A 17,618-nucleotide genomic window follows, 5' to 3' on the forward strand; every position below is an offset into this window, starting at 1 on the left:
ACCGAGCGAGCCTCTTCTCCTTAGGCGAGAGCCTGTCCACGCTTCCGCATGCGTCATCAGCAGGCGCCCGTCGGAGTGCTCACAATTGGACAGCTCGGGGCGAGGCATGCCGGGATACCGCGGGCCGGTTTCCATAGCAACCGACTGAAATTCACACAGGCTTTCAAGAGGCAGGAAAGGCCCTCGTGCGTTTCTTGCTTTGCAGCCAGCGCGCCTCGGTCCGCAGCCACCACCCACGGCTTGAAAGCGGAGAGCCCGCGACCTGCTCCCCCACCCCGCCCGGTTCAGGAGAGTAACGGAGCCAGCTTAAGGTGTGAACACTCATTTATTTACACATTGTAGTCGGTAGGCAAATTACCCAGCCCAGCCTATTCAGGGGTCCAGATCTCAGACTCCCACGCACAGAGCCTGCAGACCCATCCCTTCTCTTAGGCCCCCCGAGACGGAGGCCTAAGACAACCAGGAAGTTGCCCAAAAGCTAAGAACTAAATTCAACGCCTTTAACTGATTTCTTTCCAAAATGCCCATTTTGTTAAGTACTCAGACTTCTCAGCTCTGCCCCATTCATACTTTTTGCTCTCCTACAGCCCACCCACCCAAGAGTGTTAATAATAATAACAATAATAATAACAATAATAATACTGTAATAATATTAATAATACTTCACATTTGTACGAAGCTTACAGAATGTTTTCACATGTAGCATCTCATCTGAACCTCCCAACCGTTCTGTGAGGTAGGTATTCTCACCTCCCTTTAACAGATGGGGTAACTGAGGCTCAGAGAGCGAACGGGATTTGCTCAAGGCCACACAACTAGTTAGTGGTTAAGCTAGGACTTGATCCCAGCATCCCATACTCAAGTCCAGTGTTCAAACACCACAGCTACCACTGTAAAGTGGAGTGACATTTCTTACCCCAGTCAGGCCTGAGGGGCGGCCTAAGGAGTGAGGAGGCTGAGACTTCTCAGACTAGGGGAGGGAAGGGCTCAGCAGTGACGCGGGGAGTCAGGGTACTTGGCCTTCAACTCCTGTTTGAACTGACGGTAAAGGATCTTATTGTGCTGATTTTCGGCCTCTTTCTGGGGATGGAATTTCAGAGCTTCTTTGAAGCCCTTGTGAACCAGGAAACCTTCGTTCAACACCTCGAAATCGAATCCTGCCACGTGCAGCTCACAGGCCTGTGGGGGAAGAGACAGGTCAGCAAAATTTGATGACATTCCTAGGGCAGAGACTGACATCCCTGCTCGCTCCAGCATTCCTATTCCTCTAGAGGCATCCTGGATCTTCCAACCATCCAACCACCTCCTGAACTATGATCCCTCCTGCCTCATTGCCTCTTTTCCATACAGAGCCACTCATAGCTCTCTGACCCCACCATCCATCCTGCCCCATTTCCCCTGCCCTCTCCCTTATGAGCACCTGGCTGATACGATTGAAGCCATACTGCCGAAAGCGCTCGTCGAAGTTGGGCACCTTGCCTCCGGCCACGTAGAATGGCTCCCAGGGGTCTTGCCAGGGCACCACGTAGGCAGGCCTCAGCAAGGTCTCTTCTGGCAGGTTGACCCAGCGGGAGTAGTTGGTGGGCGCCTGGCAGGGGGTGCACAGCCCATAATAGAAGGGCCGCACCTCGCCCACCTGGTAGAGCTGCAGCAGCTCGTTTTTGTTCGTGGGCATGCGGCGGGCTCGACGGATCTCGAAGGCAGGCACCACCAGCGCTGTGCCCGCCCACTGCTTGCTCTGATCCAGCATTTCTCGCAGGCCTCTCCACAGCCCCTCACTGGGCACCATGTCCACGTCGATTACCAGGGCATAGTTGGCCCCCTCACGAGCCAGATTCCTCAGCAGGTTATTGGGGTAGGAGACATTGGTGCCCAGCGCGTAATTGATCCCGGGCTGGGCCACCCTGGCTAGCTTGTCAAAGACCTCCTGGCAGGACCGCAACAGGGCAAACTCCCCTGGCTCCCGGGGGTCGGGCACGGCGGCCTCATAGCGTGAGGGGCACACAAGGTGCATGGCAACCCTGGCACGCATATCGGGGCAGTGGCTGCTCAGCGCGTAGGTCAGCACCGTGGCCAGCTGCGCCTCCTCCTTGGTGGCGGCGAACACCGACACGGATAGCGGGCCCTCCCAGCGCTCCAACAGGCCCGAAAGGTGCAGCAGGTTGTCCACACTGGCGTGAGTGGCCAGGATCACATCGTTGGGGTCCATGGTGGTCTTCAGTAGGCCCCTGTAGACGCGATAGTCGCCGCTAGCGTCCAGGACGCCTCCGGAGGCCAGCGCGGTGCGGAGCTGCGCCTTGACTTGGTCCACCGACCGCGGGGACGGGGGAAAGAATTCAAAATATTGGTCTTGCTCCTCCTGCCCGTGCAGCCCGGACAGCAGCGACAGGTAGAGCAGCTGCAGCATCGCCACCAGCATTAGCGCGGCCAGCAGCAGCTGGTAGAAGGCGCACCGTATGGCGTAGGACATCTGCATGGCTCTCGGCGCGCAGCAGAGACCACCGGGCCGCAGCCTCCGCCTGCCGCCGCAAGCCCGGATTTACCGCAGACTGCCGAGCGCGGCCGAAGCGAGCCGAGGCGAGCCGAGCCCCTCGCGCAGCCGCGCCCGCCCGCCCGCGCCGGCCTCGGGCGCGCCAGCTCGCCCCCTGTGCGCCGGGAGGAGCTACTGCATCCTCTGCCCGCGCCGCGCGCTTTGTAAACGCTGGAAACTGCCCGCCACCACTCCGCCGCGCCTGCTGGGTTCCCAGAAACAGGCACCCCCTCCTCCGGGTCAGTGCGCGACCTCCTGGACCAAGCGCGTCCTGAAATCCCGGCGCGCTCGTCCCCGACTTAGGGAGGGGAAATTGTGGCAGAGCTTGGCTGCAGAGTGGTGAAGGATGGCGCGGGTTCCCGCCTGTGGCAGGCGGAAAGGAACACAAAAAGCCCCTTTCTGTCCGCCGTCTCACCCTCCTCTAGGTCTCATCACGTCTGTACTGAGGAGTGCCTGCGAGGGTGCCTGGAGGCGCGGAGATGAGAGATAAAGGAATGTGGAAAAGACTGCTGTACGCGGGACGAGGTGGCCGAGTGGTTAAGGCGATGGACTGCTAATCCATTGTGCTTTGCACGCGTGGGTTCGAATCCCATCCTCGTCGGTCGTGTTTTACAGTGGAGATGATTCTTAATTTTCACAACCCGATGTCTGGAGCAGTGGGTCGAAGAGAACTGAACAGGAGGTGGGACCCAGTTCTGTCCGGACCGGGCCTCTCTTCTGTCTTTGTTCAACCTGTATTCCTGGCCGTTTCATACTCCAGGTACCTGGGCCTTATGGGAGGAGGTTGGAGGTGTGCTTTTCCTTCTCCCTAGAAAGAGGGCCCGGGGTTTGGTGGCACCTAAAAACCAAAACCAGAATTCTGGCCAATGCTAAATTGGGGGCCAATATGTTTTCCGCAGGAACTAGAGAAAACCACCCTGGAGGAGCTGCTCTGTATAAAGTATTGGAACTTGATGGTGGCAGTGGCGGTGATGCTTGATCATTTAAATTATTAATCTATTCAGTGCACTGATTCCCCTCCCCCAGCACTTCTCCCAGGGCAGAGACCTTGTTTGCATCCACACACCTGCCTCCCTAACACACACACACACTTAAGCAGAAGGCCTCGAATATCTAATACCAGTCAGCGTACACAGAAGGTGCTTGATAAGTGTTTGTGGAATGATTGCTCCATGGACTCTTTCAAAGAGGAGAGGCTGTGGGGAAGGGCAGGTACTTTGATATGTACTGTAGTAACTGTTCGAGCGCTGTGAATCTTGGAAAGGTGCTTTAGGACAGTGAGGGGAGGACCTGGAGCGTCAGGGTAAGGGAGCCAAGGTTGTTGAGTTGAAGAGTGATCAGGAGACCTATATTCTGCGGCTCCAGCTTGTGGAATCTGATGCTGTCTCCAGGTAGACAATGTCAGAACTGAGTTGTGTTGTAGAGCACTTAGCTGGTGTCAGAGAATTGCGTGGTATGGGTGAAAAAACCACGCATCAGAATTGATGCCAAAATTGTCTGTATAGAAATAAAACTGAATTTTGTGTATTCTTGAATCCTGCAACTTTGCTGAAGTCATTTATTAGCTCTAATTGTATGTGTCGGTGTGTGTATTCTTTAGGATTTTCTGTATGTGTGTGTATCACTTGTGATTATGGATAATTTTCCTTCTTCCTTTCCAATTTGGATGCCTCTTATTTCTCTTTCTTGCCCAGTTGTTCTGGCTAGAATGTCCAGTACGAAGTTGAATAGATGAAACGGTGAAAGCAGGCAGCCTTGTCTTTTTCCTGATCTTAGGGGGAAGACTTCAGTCTTTCACCATTAAGCATGAAATTGGTTGTGGATTTTTCATAAACACTCTTTATCAGGTTGAGGAAGTTCTTATTTATTCCTTGTTTGTTGAGTGTTTTTATCTTGAGAGGATGTTGGATTTTGTCAGATGCTTTTTCTGCCTCAGTTGAGATGATCCTGTGGTTTTCCCCTTCATTTCGTATTTGGTGTATTACGATGATTGATTTTTGTAGGTTGAAACACCTTGCATTCTAGAGTAAATCCCACTTGGTCATGGTGTTTAATTCTTTTAATATGTTGCTGGGTTCAGTCTGCTAGTATTTTGCTGAGGAATTTTACATCTATATTCCTAAGGGATATTAGTTTGTAGTTTTCTTTTCTTGTGATGTCTTTATCTAGCTTTGGCATCAGGTAACGCTGGTCACATAGAATGACTTAGGAAGTGTTCCCTCCTCTTGTATTTTTTTGAAGAGTTTGAGGACTGGTGTTAATCCTTTAAATGATTGGTAGAATTTGCCTGGGAAGTCATCTGGTCCTAGAGTTTCCTGGGAGGTTTTTGATTACTGATTCAATCTCATTCCTTGTTATAGATACGTCCATATTTTCTATTTCTTCTTGAGTTACTTCTGGTAGTTTGTGTGTTTCTAGGAATTTTTCCATTTCATCTGGTATCTCATTCGTTAGCATACAGTTATTCATAGTGTTCTCTTATAATGCTTTTTATTTCTGTATAATCAATAGTAATGACCCCCTTTCATTTCTGATTCTAGTAATTTTCTGGTCTTCACTTTTTTTCTTAGTCTGCTCAAAGGTGTGTCAATTTTATTGACTGTTTCAAAGAACCAACTTTTGGTTTCATTGATTTTCTGTGTTGTTTTTCTATCTTCCATTTTGTTTATCTCCAATGTAATCTTTTTCTTTGGCCACATTGGGTCTTCGTTGCTGCGCACGGGCTTTCTCTAGCTGCGGTGAGCGGGGGCTACTCTTTGCTGTGTTGCACAGGCTTCTCATCGCGGTGGCTTCTCTTATTGCGGAGCGCAGGCTCTAGACACACGGGCTCAGTAGTTGTGGCTCGCGGGCTTAGCTGCTCCGTGGCATGCCCACTCTAATCTTTATCATCTCCTTCCTTCTGCTAGTTTTGGGTTTAATTTGCTTGAGATCCTCCTTTTTAATGAGGCATTTACAGCTGCAAGTTTCCTCTCAGCACTGCTCTTGCTGCATCCCATAAAGTTTAGTATGTTACCTTCATTTCCATTTGTCTCAAAGCATTTTCTAATTTCTCTTTTGATTTCTTTGTTAACCCATTAGTTGTTTAGGGGCATGTTGTTTAATTTCCACATATTTGTGAGGTTTCCAGTTTTTCTATTATTGGTTCCTAGTTTCGTTCCACTGTGATTGGAAAAGATACTTTGTGTGATTTTACTCTTTTAAAAATTATTGCAGGGACTTTTCTGGTGGTCCAGTGGGTAAGACTCCACGCTCCCAGTTCCGGGGGGCCCGGATTGAATCCCTGGTCGGAGAACTAGGTCCCGCATGCATGCCGCAACTAAGGAGCCTGCGTGCCGCAACTAAAGATCCTGCGTGCCACAACTTAGACCTGGTGCAGCCTAAATAATTTTTTTTTTTTTTTTGCGGTATGCGGACCTCTCACTGTTGTGGCCGCTCCCGTTGCGGAGCACAGGCTCCGGATGCGCAGGCTCAGTGGCCATGGCTCACGGGCCCAGCCGCTCCGCGGCATGTGGGACCTTCCCGGACCGGGGCACGAACCCGTGTCCCCTGCATCGGCAGGCGGACTCTCAACCACTGCGCCACCAGGGAAGCCCCTAAATAAATATTTTTTAAAAATTATTGCAACTTTGTTTTGTGAGCTAATATATGATCTTCCCTGGAGAATGTTCCGTGTGCACTTGGGAAGAAGGTATATTCTGCTGTTTTTAGGTAGAGGGTTGTGTGTATGTCTGTTTGGCCTGTTTGGTTTGGAGTGTGTTCAAGTCCTGTTTCCTTGTTGATCTTCTGTCTAGTTGTTCTATCGTTTATTGAAAGTGGGATCCTGAAGTCTCTATCATTGTAGAGATGTCTGTTTCTCCTTCAATTTTGTCAATTTTGGCTTCATAGTTTTTAGGACTTTGTTGTTAGGTGTGTATATGTTTATAATTATTATATCTTCTTGATGGACTTACGCTTTTACGAATATATAATATCCCTCTTTGTCTCTTCAATGATTTTTGAATTAAAGCCTATTTTTTCTGATATTAGTATATCCACCCCAACTGTCTTTTTTGGTTACTGTTTACATAGAATATCTTTTTCCATTCTTTAACTTTCAACCTATTTGTGGTTTTGGCTCTAAAGTGAGTTTCTGGTAGATAGCAAGCATATAGTTGAATCATTTTCAAATCCATTCTGACAATCTTTGACTTTTAATTGGAGAGCTGAATCAATTTAAAACCAGCAGGTGTCCTCCTCATACAAAGGTGAGCAACTGGAGGATAAGGACTGACCTTGCAATGTTTGTGTCCCTCCACCAAGCCTGTCTCAGTGCCCTCCACGTAGAGCCCTCTCCAACTGTTTGCTCATGGACACTGGCTGCTTCTGAGGGAACCTGGGCCTGTTGGCAGAGCTGTGTCAGGCTGGGGATGTGGCGGTGGCCAGGGGGGCTGGGCATCAGGAGAGGGATGAGCCAAGTGTAGCCCATCAGCCCAAGAATTTTTCTAACATCAAAACCAGCTGCATCCTGATCTGATGGGAAAGTTGGGCTAGGTATACGGGGAAGGAGGACAGGAAGAAGGAATTCCACGTTGTGACATCATAAGGACATCTTTCTGGGCCCATCGTCCACTGCTCAGCCCAACCCGGCTGAACGCGGACCAGTACCACTGGGTTCCCCGGGATGGCTGGGTCTGGCAGGTCTAGGGAGCTTTTGGGTACAACAGACAACAGTCTCTGAAGGTAGAGAAGGAGAAGGGGACCTAGGAAGTACTGGGGTCCTGCTCCCACCAGTCCCAGCCAAAGGGTACAGCTAGGCCTAGTGGTCTGCACAAAATAATCCCAGGACTACAACTACCATTTAGTAAATGTCAGTCTGTACTCCAGTGCTTTCTCCAGGACTGCAGTCTCCAGGAATCCCAGTTCCCACTGCTGGGAAAGGGCCTGGCTTCGAACCCAGGACTATGGGTCAGGGCACATGCACTTAACCACCAAGTTAAACGGCCTCTGTAGAGGCAGCAGCCTTCTCTTCTGTGTGCCTTCTCCTCTCTCTAATCCCCTGGTTAGGCCTCAGCCCTAAGGCCCTTCAGCGTTTGTCCCCAGCCCACTGCCCCAGCCTCATCCTCTCCTGTCCCCCTCCTCACACCCTAGGAGTTTCCGCTCCCCCGTGACCTGCCGCCAGAAGTCCCCACTGTTCCCTGAATATTCCGTGTCCATGCCTTCCACATTTTCTGGTACCTCTCCTGGGATGCCCCTCCCCCACCTCAGCCCAGCAAGCTCATATTCATCCCTCAAGGCCCAGCTCAGGGAACACCTCCTCAGGGATGCTTGCCCCAACTTCCCACTTGAGATCACTGGCCCCCTCTTCTAAGAGTTTCATATTACACACTGTGCAGGGTCCTCACAAGCCCCATCACAAGTTACATTCTATTTCCCATGGCCTTGGGAGGAGGGTCACAACTCCTTCGTTTCAGGGTTGCCAGACCAGCCAGAACCTGGCACAGTGAAAAAGGGTTGAAGGAGTGTGGCCTTATTTCAGCTCCCAAGGTCATAGCTTGCCTCACTTTCCTCCTTGGTAGCAAAGCAGCCTCCGGCTTCTGAGCAGGGGGCCTGTGCTGGCTCAGCACCTGGCATATAATAGGTGCTGAGGGAATGGTCACAGAAGGCAGGAGGGCAAGTGGGCAGAAAGGCTGCTGCCTGTAATCTCAAAACCCCCTGCTTTTCTCTGTGCTGGGCAGGGTAGCACAGGTGTGTGGCCAAGCAGGCCTTTCGTCCATCCCTGTGGAGAACTGGCTGACTGCCTCTCTGAGTCTCCATTTCTGAAAAGGGGGAGCCTGGGGAAGCAGAGGACACCGGTGGGGGAGAGAGCGATAGTCATCCATGTGGCCAGGCCCTCTGCCCGGGAGCACAGGGCTCCTTGCAGGCCAGTACCCCTGGGCCATGATGTGGTCAAGAGGGCCCAGCACAGGGATGCCCACAAATCCCTGCCACTCTCAGGGCCTTGGTCATCCCATCTGTCAAATGGGTACAATCATCCCCACCCCACCCAGCTCATCAAAGCCAATAGAGCTGAAAGCACTTTGGAAAGTGAATTCATTGTACAAATGGAGAAGGTTATTACTAGACCCAGGAGCAGGGTCAGAGAGAAAAAACAAGCAAAAAGGTGGAGTAAGTGCTTAGGGCTCTCGCCTTGAGACCCTCAAGGAAAAGGGAAGCAGGCCGTGGGCAGGAAGAACAGCACCTACAGGGAGGTGGGGGCTGGGTCCTGGCTCTGCCGAGAACTGGTCACTTCCCCCTGGGACTCGGTTTCCTCACCTGTACAGAGGGGAGCACAATCCCTGCTGGCCTCCCTCCAAGGGCCTCAGTGTGGCTTCAGTGAGAGAGCGGGTGCAGAAGAGCTTTGCAAACTGTAAAGTGCAGTGCACACACGCAGGCTAACTGCAGTTCTGCGACCCAGGCCCAGCTGGGCTCTGGGGAGTGGACACAGTAAATGCTGGCGACAAAAACCCTGTTTGAGGCCCAGAGGGTCCTTCGAGCACCCTCAGATCCTGAACTCCTTCTCCCTGTCCCTTCAACTTCCCTGGAATCCTCTGTTCTGGAGTCCAGGAGACTTGACCATGGTGTCACTGGAGAGAAGAGGAGCTCCTGTCCAGGGCTGGCCCCCACTCCCACTCTGAATCTGAAGCTGCGGCCACACCAGCCACACAGTTGGCAAGTTCCCACCTGTGGCCTCTGAGCCCCGGCACTTGGCCAGTGAGTTTCTCATGATTAACAAATGCAGTCCTGATGGTGAGGAAGGGCCATTGTCCTCGGCCCTCTTCTTCATGATCATCACCCTTTCAGTGAGGTCTGTGTGCATCTAGATAGTCTGTCTCTGTGCGTCAGCTCCACTCCTGGGGAGGGTTAGAATGGCAGGCGGTGAATTCTTCCTTGCAGCACCCCAGGTGGCCACCAGCCCAGGAGAGAGAGCAGCACCCGCCTCTTCCTGGGACCCTCGGACCGCGGGGCCCCCGCCCAGCAGAGGCTTGAGCCTGGCCCACCATTCCCCCTGTGCTGGGTCTCAGCTCCGAAGAGAAGATGCTGGGAGAGCCCTGGACGGAGCACTTCAGAGCAGCGCCTTGAGGAGGAAGGAGAGCGAGGCTCCACAGGAGAGCCCCAGAGCCAGGAAGAAGGTCATGAGGGTGCCGGCCACCTCCCTCTCATGTGGCAGCACCTGCCTAGAACACACAGGAGTAGGAGCTCTTAGAAAATGTCAGGCCCAACCTGGACCCAGCCCTGTGCCCTCCGCCCTCCTAACAACAGGACGCCTGAGTTCTAGTCTGGGCTGACCCAACCTCTGGTCGCTATAATTAGGCCCTTCTCTCTGGACTCCAGTTTCCTGATCTGTAAAATGGGGCCACTGGACATAGACATCTCTCACGCCCCTGGGGCCTAGATGCAACTGCCTTCCTTCCTGGCAGAGTGTCCCCTACCTGGTCCTCCCGGTCACCTCTGCTCTCCCTGGATTCTCAACTCCATTTTCCCTAGAGTAAATAGCCCAGGAACTCTGCTTGTGATCAAAACCTTAGCTCCCTTGCAACTGAGAATTTGGGGGAGTAGCTGGGCCCTAAGGAATGACAGTCCAACCCATTTATTTCACAGATGGCGAAACTGAGGACCAGAGAGGAGGCCCCAAAATCAGTGCCTGGGCTACTTTACTGGGCAGGAACCTCCCCAGCCAAGTCCTCCTCTCCCCAGCTCCTGGCCTGGGACCGGCTCAGCAGTTAAAGCCTGACCTGGCAGGTGGCACCAGTGAGGCCCCTCAAAGAGCTAGCCCACCTCCCTGCTCCCAGGCCCTCCCCCCCACCTTCCCATCCCCCAGACCTGGGCGCCAGGCACATGGTGAGGGACACCAGGTAACCATTTGAAACAGCAAAAAGCAGCATGAAAGTGATGAAGTAGGCGTCCTGTGGGAAGAGGATGGGCAGCCGGGACCTCTCAGGCACGTGGCACAACATGAAGAGTGGCACAAACAGGACGCGCAGGCAGACCAGCAGGGGCAGCAGCCGGCTGTTTTTGTCTGGCTGCGGCAGAAGGTTGGGGTGAGGGTGGTCCCTGGGAGCAGGGTCTCTGCTCCAGGGACACCCCAGATAGACTCAACTATCACTTCCCCTGACCTACTCCATGTGTGCCAGTGAGGACCCAGCACTTGGGCCTCTGGAGAGCGAGCAGCTGGGCCAAGGCCACCCAGCAATCAAGGACCAGCCTGGGACTAGACTTTGCCTCTCCTGAGCTCCAGTTCATGCTCTCTCCGTGGCAGAACTAGACAAGCATCTTCGGTTTTCAACGTTGGTGGCTCTGAGCACCCCTGGGTTCCAAAGACCCCTTTGGGGAAGATGGATTTGGAAGCTGGGGATCCAGGCCCCATCCTGGCTTGGATGCACAGCTTGTGGGATCTTAGTTCCCCGACCAGGGATTGAACGTGGGCCCTTGGCAGTGAGAGCTCGGAGTCCTAACCACTGGACCGCTGGGGAATTCCCAGAGCAGCTACTCTTTGATCTACTTTGTTTGTTGTGTGTCCTTGGAAGATTTCATTTAAAGAAGCAGCATCTTGGCTAAAAGCAATCTCAATACCAGGAATCTTGTCTGACCTTCCACGTGGTGCAGGAAACTCCACATAACAGTCTCTAAGCACCAGGGCCTGGGCCCTAGGCTGGATGCTGGAGACACAGGTCAGTTGGACAAGGCTTCTGCTTTCAAAGAGTTCACAGTCTAAGCCCTGGCTTGCATATCTCCAGGGACCAGGTGCTCACTGCTAAACCAGCCAGCTGTTCCATTACTAGACCCAGACCAGTGGGACTGTTGGGACATCACCTTTCTGTGCTCTTTCACACCCTCTGATCCCCGACTGCTTCCCCAAACCGTCAGATCACCCCAGCCTAGGTGTGCTCACCCACAGGAAGTAAGAGGTCAGGCTCCGTCCCAGACAGTCCATGACGTTGAAGAGAAGGAAGCAGCAGATGGGGTTGAAGAACTGACCTGGGAGGGAGAGAGGGCTTATCCTGGTCCCGGCTGCCCTCTTCCCTCTCTGCCCTTCATTCCCACTGCCCTGTCCTCTTCCGCTTCCCAGCACTCACTCCACTTCCCAGGGCTGGTGGAGCTGGTCACCATGGCTGTGATGGCTGGGAAGACGGACAGGGTGACTGTGAAGACCAACACAAGGCACAGCGCCGTCAGCCAGATCTGGGGGTCGGAGGCAAGGGTGTGAGCAGGCAGGCAGACCCAGAGCCCAACACGCAACCAAACCCTCCTGCTCAAGCCCTGGCCCAGGAACAGGGCACTGGGGCCTGGCCCAGCATGTCTCTGACCCACCACGACCCTGTCACCTTGGGTGGACCAGGTGAGTACAGGCCTCAGCGCATTCTAAGAGTCTCTGGGGAAGGCTGGAGAGAGCAGCCCTCTCCTCCCCAGGGGTGGTGGTTGGGGGCTATATCCAAGCCAAACCTTCTGGAAGACAATGAAAACTGAAGGTTTCCCTGGCTTCTGGGGTTCCTCTGGCTCCATCTCTGTCTCCTTCTCAGGGTCAAGATCCAGAGTCAGCGCTGCCCTTTGGGGGCTGTTGGGAATCCCGTTCTTCTCATCTGGGGCAAGAGGGGAGGGCAGGGTCATGCCTGTGACCCACGCTTGTGACAACCAGGCCCGAGGGAAGGAGATTCCAAGCAATTAAAACAAGTGACCCTCCACCAGCCCAGGGCGCAGGCAAAGAGAATTAACAATGGAAAGATGCCGAGCTACTATTTATTAAGCCCATACTTGTACCTGGCAGAGTTAAGCACCTTAAATGGATTATTTCACTGCCATTGCTTTACAAATAAAGAAACTGAGGCTCAGAGGGGTTATGTGACTTGACTAAGGTCACACAGCTTGGGTGTTATGAAGCTAGAATTCAAACTCAGACACACTAGGATCTAGAACTTGTATGCCTGAAGCTCTACTGCCTCCCCATTTTATAGAGGAGGAAACTGAGGCCCAGAGGGCAAAGGGATGACTTTAAGCCCATTGACTTCCCTTCAAGATCTTCTGCCTCTGATTACACGAAGCTACTAGGGATGAGGGTTCTAGTTGGGGACGGAGGGGAAATGCTTCCCTGTGGTGGTGGCTCTAGCCTCCACTGGGACCTCCACCTCCCTGTCAGGGTCCCGGGCTCACCAGGCTTGAGGAGCTCAGCTTTGGTCTCCAGCTCTTGACCTTGTGCCTTTGATGGTTTCTTGGCCAGGTAGTAGCGGGCAAACTTCTGCAGAAGGAAAGCGTTGTCCCTGCCTGGCTTGGCTGAAGTGCCTGGATCCCTCCCCACCCTGTTGACTTAGAGGCTGGGGTCCCCCAGTGGCTGACTCCTTTGGGGATCAGGGCTGGGCCCAGGTCCCCTCTGCCTCCTTTGGCCTCTCTCAGGGCCTCAGACTCAGGGCTGTATCTGTGATGCTCTGAAGTGGGCCTTGAGCCCAATACCAGGCTCACCAGGTAGGGCAGGCTCAGGTAACACACGATGGACATGAGGATGCCCACGCAGGGCGTGATGAAGTACCCCAGGGCGGAGGTCTGGGCATCCACGCCACCTGTGCAGAAACTTCAGCTGCAGAAGGGAGGTGGCTGGTCCACCAGCTCCCGCAGGGCTAGCAACTCTTTTCCTGCTTCGCATTATGCACGTCTCAGGTTCACCTCCCGGCATCTTCCATTCCTCCCACTAACAGACACAGGACCCTTGTGCCGGGGGCCCCAGCCCAGCCCTTCACTCCTCTCACTCTTCCCCGCGTGTCATTTTTGTTGAGCACCTACTATGTGCTCATTATTACTGCATGCTCCGTACAATCTGAGGGTAGAGCTATAATAATCATTCAGGTGGGGAACCTGACACAGGTAAGTGCCAGCCAATGCCCCCAGCTAGGGAGCAGTGGAACCGGGATTCAAACCCAAGTCTATCTGAATCCCAAACCTGTGCCCCCTTCCCTCAACCTCAGCCTACTGCCACATGCCAGTGCTGGCCTCAGGGATCCTGCCCCTGGCCCCAAGTTAACCCAATCCCCAGCTCCCCCATCACCCCATCACCTCCATCTCCACCAAAGCCCAAGGCATCCTGCTCTTGGTACATTCTCTCTGCTCCCCAGAATCCCAGAGGCCACCCCTGCCCTCCAGCCACCCAAGTCTACTCACTGGCCATGGACATGAGCATGGCAAGAGCAGCGAAGATCCCAGCCAGGCCCTGGCCGCTGAGGAAGAGGGTACTGTACGTGGAAGGCATGGTGCCCAGTTGCCCGAAGAGGCTGCCCTGCAGAACCGCACAGAAGGCTGTGGAGGGACAGGATTGGGGGCCGCTGCTCAACTAGGCAGGCCTTGGGGGCTCCCTGGAGGAGGTGTTGGCAGGGTGCCTAGGGGACTCCGGACTAGGTTGGGTAGGCATGTTCCTATGTAACACCCCATGTTCATCCCTCCTCCGAGGTGCAGCCCTAGGTGTGAGGGGCTAGGGGCCAGGAGACCTGCTCTTAGGTCACTGTGGGGCCTTGGACGAGTGACTTTTCTTCCCCCCGGGCCTCAGTTTCTCATCAGGGATATGGGTGATGCTACTGCTGTCTTCCCTTCTTGGATACCTTGGGCCCTTTCAGTAAAAAGAAGAGGCTGGGCTGAAGCCCTGGGGGGCTGGGTGGGGAGGTGGAGAAGGGCAGCGGTGCTCACAGTTGATGAACCAGACAGAGGCCATGGTGATGGAGAAGAAGGGCTCAGGGCTCACGTCCACCTTGACCAACACCGCCGTCAGGGTAAAGAGCAGCAGGATGACCAGCAGGCTGCCCAGAATCCGCACCGTCTCGGGGATGCTGCTCAGAACGGAGGAGGGCAGCGTGGGCATCGCTGGGCCCAGGCCAGGTGAGGGGAGGGGGCAAGAGTCTCATCCCGGGGCTGGACAGTGGGGGCTGGGGAGAGATGCAGCGGGGAGGGGAGGAAGCATGAGAGGTCTTCCCTGGGCCCAGATGGAGCTGCCTCGGCAAAGGCCGGGAAGGAACAACACAGGGATGGCCTGGCATTGAGCCCAAGGGGCAGGGCTTCTCACCACTGGTACAGGAAGGAGTTGAGGAGTGTGAAGAGCAGCAGAGGCAGCTGGGACAGCAGTGTCACCCAATTGTTGAAGTTGAAGGTATCTGCAGGGCTCGTGTGGTTGGTGCCCAGGGTCTCGGTGGTGCCGTTGGCCCCTGCCAGACGCCCCTGGAAGTACTGCCAGGATGCCAGGGGAGCGGGGTATAGGGTCACCCTACAACCTACCCTCAGGAACCCCCCAGCCTTCTCCCTCTGCCTCCTCCCATGCTTGGGATTGCTTCGTTAACTTCTGCGGGACTGACTCTCTGTCTTTGCACCGTCCCCAGCACCTGGCACACAGTTGGAGCTCGATGAACGTGCATTGAATTGAATGGCTGAAGTCTGGGACCGAGCCCAAGCACTAAGAACCCCCAACTTGGGCTTTGCTCCATCTTTGGATCACCCCTCCTCTCCTGTGCCCTGGCTCCAGCCCCCACCCCCACTCCTGCAGCAGCTTCCAGGTTCCCAAGTATTTATGGAGCTCCTACTGTAAGCCAGGCTCTGGCCCAGGTGCTGACCAACTGCTTTCTCTCTGGAACACACATCCTGCCACGACTCTGCTTAACTCCCCCGCTCCCTGTCCATGGCTCCCTGTTGCCTGCAAGGCAAAGCCCCAAGGTTTTGGAACAGCATTTGGGGCCCTTCAGAACCAGACCCTGGTCTCCCTTTTGTGCCCCATTTCCTGTTCTGTCCTGCTAAGCTCCAGTCACCCCAAGCTCTGGCCCTTACTCTGAATAAGCTGGTACTCTCCTGCCTCTCGGTGTCTTTGCAAGGCTGCTATCTCCACCTGGAGTGCCCTCTCCCCTCCTACCACTCCCCTCCCCCAACACAAATGCTTTACCCAAGTTACAAATCGCCTCTTCCGTTAAGCAGAAGGAATTGCTCCCTCCCCTGGGGACCCACAGGACTCTGCTCCAAGCCTGGGATGGCACGTGTCATGTTACATTATTTATATTTCTTATGCACCCATCTTGCTCTCAAGACCATGGGCTGATTCATCTTTGGGTCTCCAGGGCCCAGCACAGAGCCAGGCGCTAAAGAGGCATCTGGAAAGTTGTTGCATTTAATATATAAGAATAACCCAGTCCCAAAGAGAACACAAGCCCCACATTCCTGCCTTCCCTTGAAAGAATGTAAGCTCCGTGAGGATGAAACCTTCCTCTGCTATGTTTCCTTCTGTACCCCCAGTGCCAGGAATTCTAGGTGTACATTAACTATTTGTTGGATGAATGAATGTGATTCATGCTATTTCAAAGAAAAAAAAAGGCTTGGATAACCCAATTTTTGAGTGACTAGCAAGGAATAATGACAAACAGGGGAAGTAGGTGGGTAGCTCCTTGCTGGTTCCACAGGATCCCCTGACCTGGTGGCCTTGCCCCTCTAGGATCTGGGCATCCCTCAAAGCTTGGTCGTCCTAGCCATGAGAGAGGCACCTCCCCTCTCTGAGGATCCTGCCTCAGCCGACAAACGGACATAATGAGGAATCAAAGGCGGCGTGGTAGGGAAAGGCAGCTGGAGGGACGGACGGTGGTTGTGACCGTGGGGCTGTCACTCCAGCCACGAGTCTCACCGGGATGGCTGTGATGAAGAAGTTCCAGGGAAGGAGGGTGCCCAGCCCCAGGAGGAAGAAGCTGATCCCGACCAGGTGGTAACTGTAAGGATCATTCAGAAGGTCACCCGGAGGACTTCCCGCTTCGGCGGCCCCTCCCACCTCCCAGGGCGGCTCCTCCAGAGAGCGGACTACAACCCCCATCACCCAGGCTCAGGCACCCGAGGGAGGCGGCTGACGGGAATTGTAGTTCCAGCTGGTCTGCTTTGCGCTTTGGAGAGCCCGAAGGGAGCGGGTCTGAGCTGCCCACGGCCACCGGATCCCCATACGCACCCCATCCGGTTCCCAACTCGCCTGTCCTGCGGGGCGTCTCCTCGTGCCATGGCCACCCAGCGGGATGCGCCCGGGTGGGAGAGAGATGGGGAAGCCGCACCTGCACCTCCTCCGGGGCCCGTGGGCCGAGCCGGGGACCCAAGAGGCTAGGTCTTGCAGGTGGTGGACAGGGGAAGTGGGGGTCGGGTCTCCCCGAGTCTGGAGCGGGGTAGGGGGAGGCTGGAGCCGGCAGGGAGCCTCGGGCCGATTTCGCCTAGTCTCAGGTTCCGCAGGCTCCGACCTCGGCTCCGCCCCCGGGGCGGGGACAGAGGGTCGCACCACCCCTTCCGGCCTCAGGACTGGGGACTCCAGACTCCCGCGTCTGATCCCGGCCCGACCACGCCGTCCCCGGACCCCAACGCACCCCGCGCCGCCCGAGAGGCGGTGACCTGGGAAGATTCCCCCGCCGCCTCCCCTCTCTGCGGGCGCCTGGCCCGGACCAGTGTGGGCGGGGTGGGGGGAGGTAGTGGGGAAGGTGCCCCCCTACCCCCCCAGCGGAGTGCTGTGGAGCTGACCTGGCTCAGGGTTCTCCTGGCTCCGCCAAGTCGGAGGTGGTGCAGTGGCGCTGCTAGCGCCGGCTAACTTGGCAGACCGCTGAGGGGCCGGGTCGCCGCGCGCCCGCCAAGCCTCGGCCGAGGGTGTAATCCGAGAGCGGCCGGTGCCGGGGGAAGCCAGAGAGACCGTCTGTCGCCAGCGGTCCTGGCGGGCTGCGCCTAGATGGGTCCCCCGGGAGGCAGAGGGGAGGGCCAAGTGCAGGTGCCGGTCTGGAAGACAGACGAACAGATGGACCCTTCTTCTCCAGTGGGTGCCTGGGGAAGCGCCGGGACTTTGGGGCGCACGACGGAGGGGCGAGTCCCTCCGGGGCCTCCAGGCGGGTTTCCCGGTGGCGGTGTGGCTGAGCTCCGGAGCAGTGAGGGGCTAAGCAAAGGGTCCGGAGGAATGGGTGAGCCGGAGGTGAGCCCAGACCCGCTCACTAGCCTCGCCTGGTGCCCTCCTACCACCGCCGCTTAAAAAAAAACAAACTTTCAGTGGTCCCACGTCACATCTTATCAAACATTAAGATGATTCCACTTCCCACTTTTTTCCGTT

At 55.1% G+C, this 17,618-nt stretch overlaps 2 protein-coding genes and 1 non-coding gene across 4 annotated transcripts; 1 reads left to right on the top strand and 2 right to left on the bottom strand.

The window, feature by feature from the left end:
* Nucleotides 1–309: 309 nt before the first annotated feature.
* On the bottom strand, nucleotides 310–2,560 carry B4GAT1 (beta-1,4-glucuronyltransferase 1). Its single transcript, XM_065882092.1, has 2 exons — nucleotides 1,421–2,560; nucleotides 310–1,179 (listed from the first exon to the last, which is right to left on the bottom strand). Exons 1-2 carry the CDS (start codon nucleotides 2,474–2,476, stop codon nucleotides 988–990), a joined length of 1,248 nt encoding a protein of 415 aa, XP_065738164.1. The 5' UTR covers nucleotides 2,477–2,560; the 3' UTR covers nucleotides 310–987.
* A 489-nt stretch (nucleotides 2,561–3,049) lies between these two features.
* TRNAS-GCU (transfer RNA serine (anticodon GCU)) lies at nucleotides 3,050–3,131 on the top strand. Its single transcript has one exon. It is a non-coding gene; the product is annotated as a tRNA-Ser (tRNA).
* A 5,474-nt stretch (nucleotides 3,132–8,605) lies between these two features.
* Nucleotides 8,606–16,715, bottom strand: SLC29A2 (solute carrier family 29 member 2). 2 transcript variants are annotated; one of them, XM_065882059.1, is made up of 12 exons: nucleotides 16,512–16,715; nucleotides 16,179–16,260; nucleotides 14,586–14,746; nucleotides 14,213–14,352; nucleotides 13,694–13,828; nucleotides 13,001–13,098; nucleotides 12,695–12,779; nucleotides 11,990–12,126; nucleotides 11,623–11,728; nucleotides 11,439–11,524; nucleotides 10,370–10,569; nucleotides 8,606–9,723 (listed from the first exon to the last, which is right to left on the bottom strand). In XM_065882059.1, exons 1-12 carry the CDS (start codon nucleotides 16,538–16,540, stop codon nucleotides 9,612–9,614), a joined length of 1,371 nt encoding a protein of 456 aa, XP_065738131.1. In that variant the 5' UTR covers nucleotides 16,541–16,715; the 3' UTR covers nucleotides 8,606–9,611. The 2 variants fall into 2 exon arrangements, with proteins under 2 accessions (XP_065738131.1, XP_065738132.1); XM_065882060.1 differs by lacking the exons at nucleotides 8,606–9,723; nucleotides 11,990–12,126 and having other exon boundaries at nucleotides 10,484–10,569; nucleotides 16,512–16,540.
* Nucleotides 16,716–17,618: the final 903 nt, after the last annotated feature.

Source organism: Phocoena phocoena, chromosome 8 (genome assembly GCF_963924675.1).
Source record: "Phocoena phocoena chromosome 8, mPhoPho1.1, whole genome shotgun sequence".
NCBI lineage: Eukaryota > Metazoa > Chordata > Mammalia > Artiodactyla > Phocoenidae > Phocoena > Phocoena phocoena.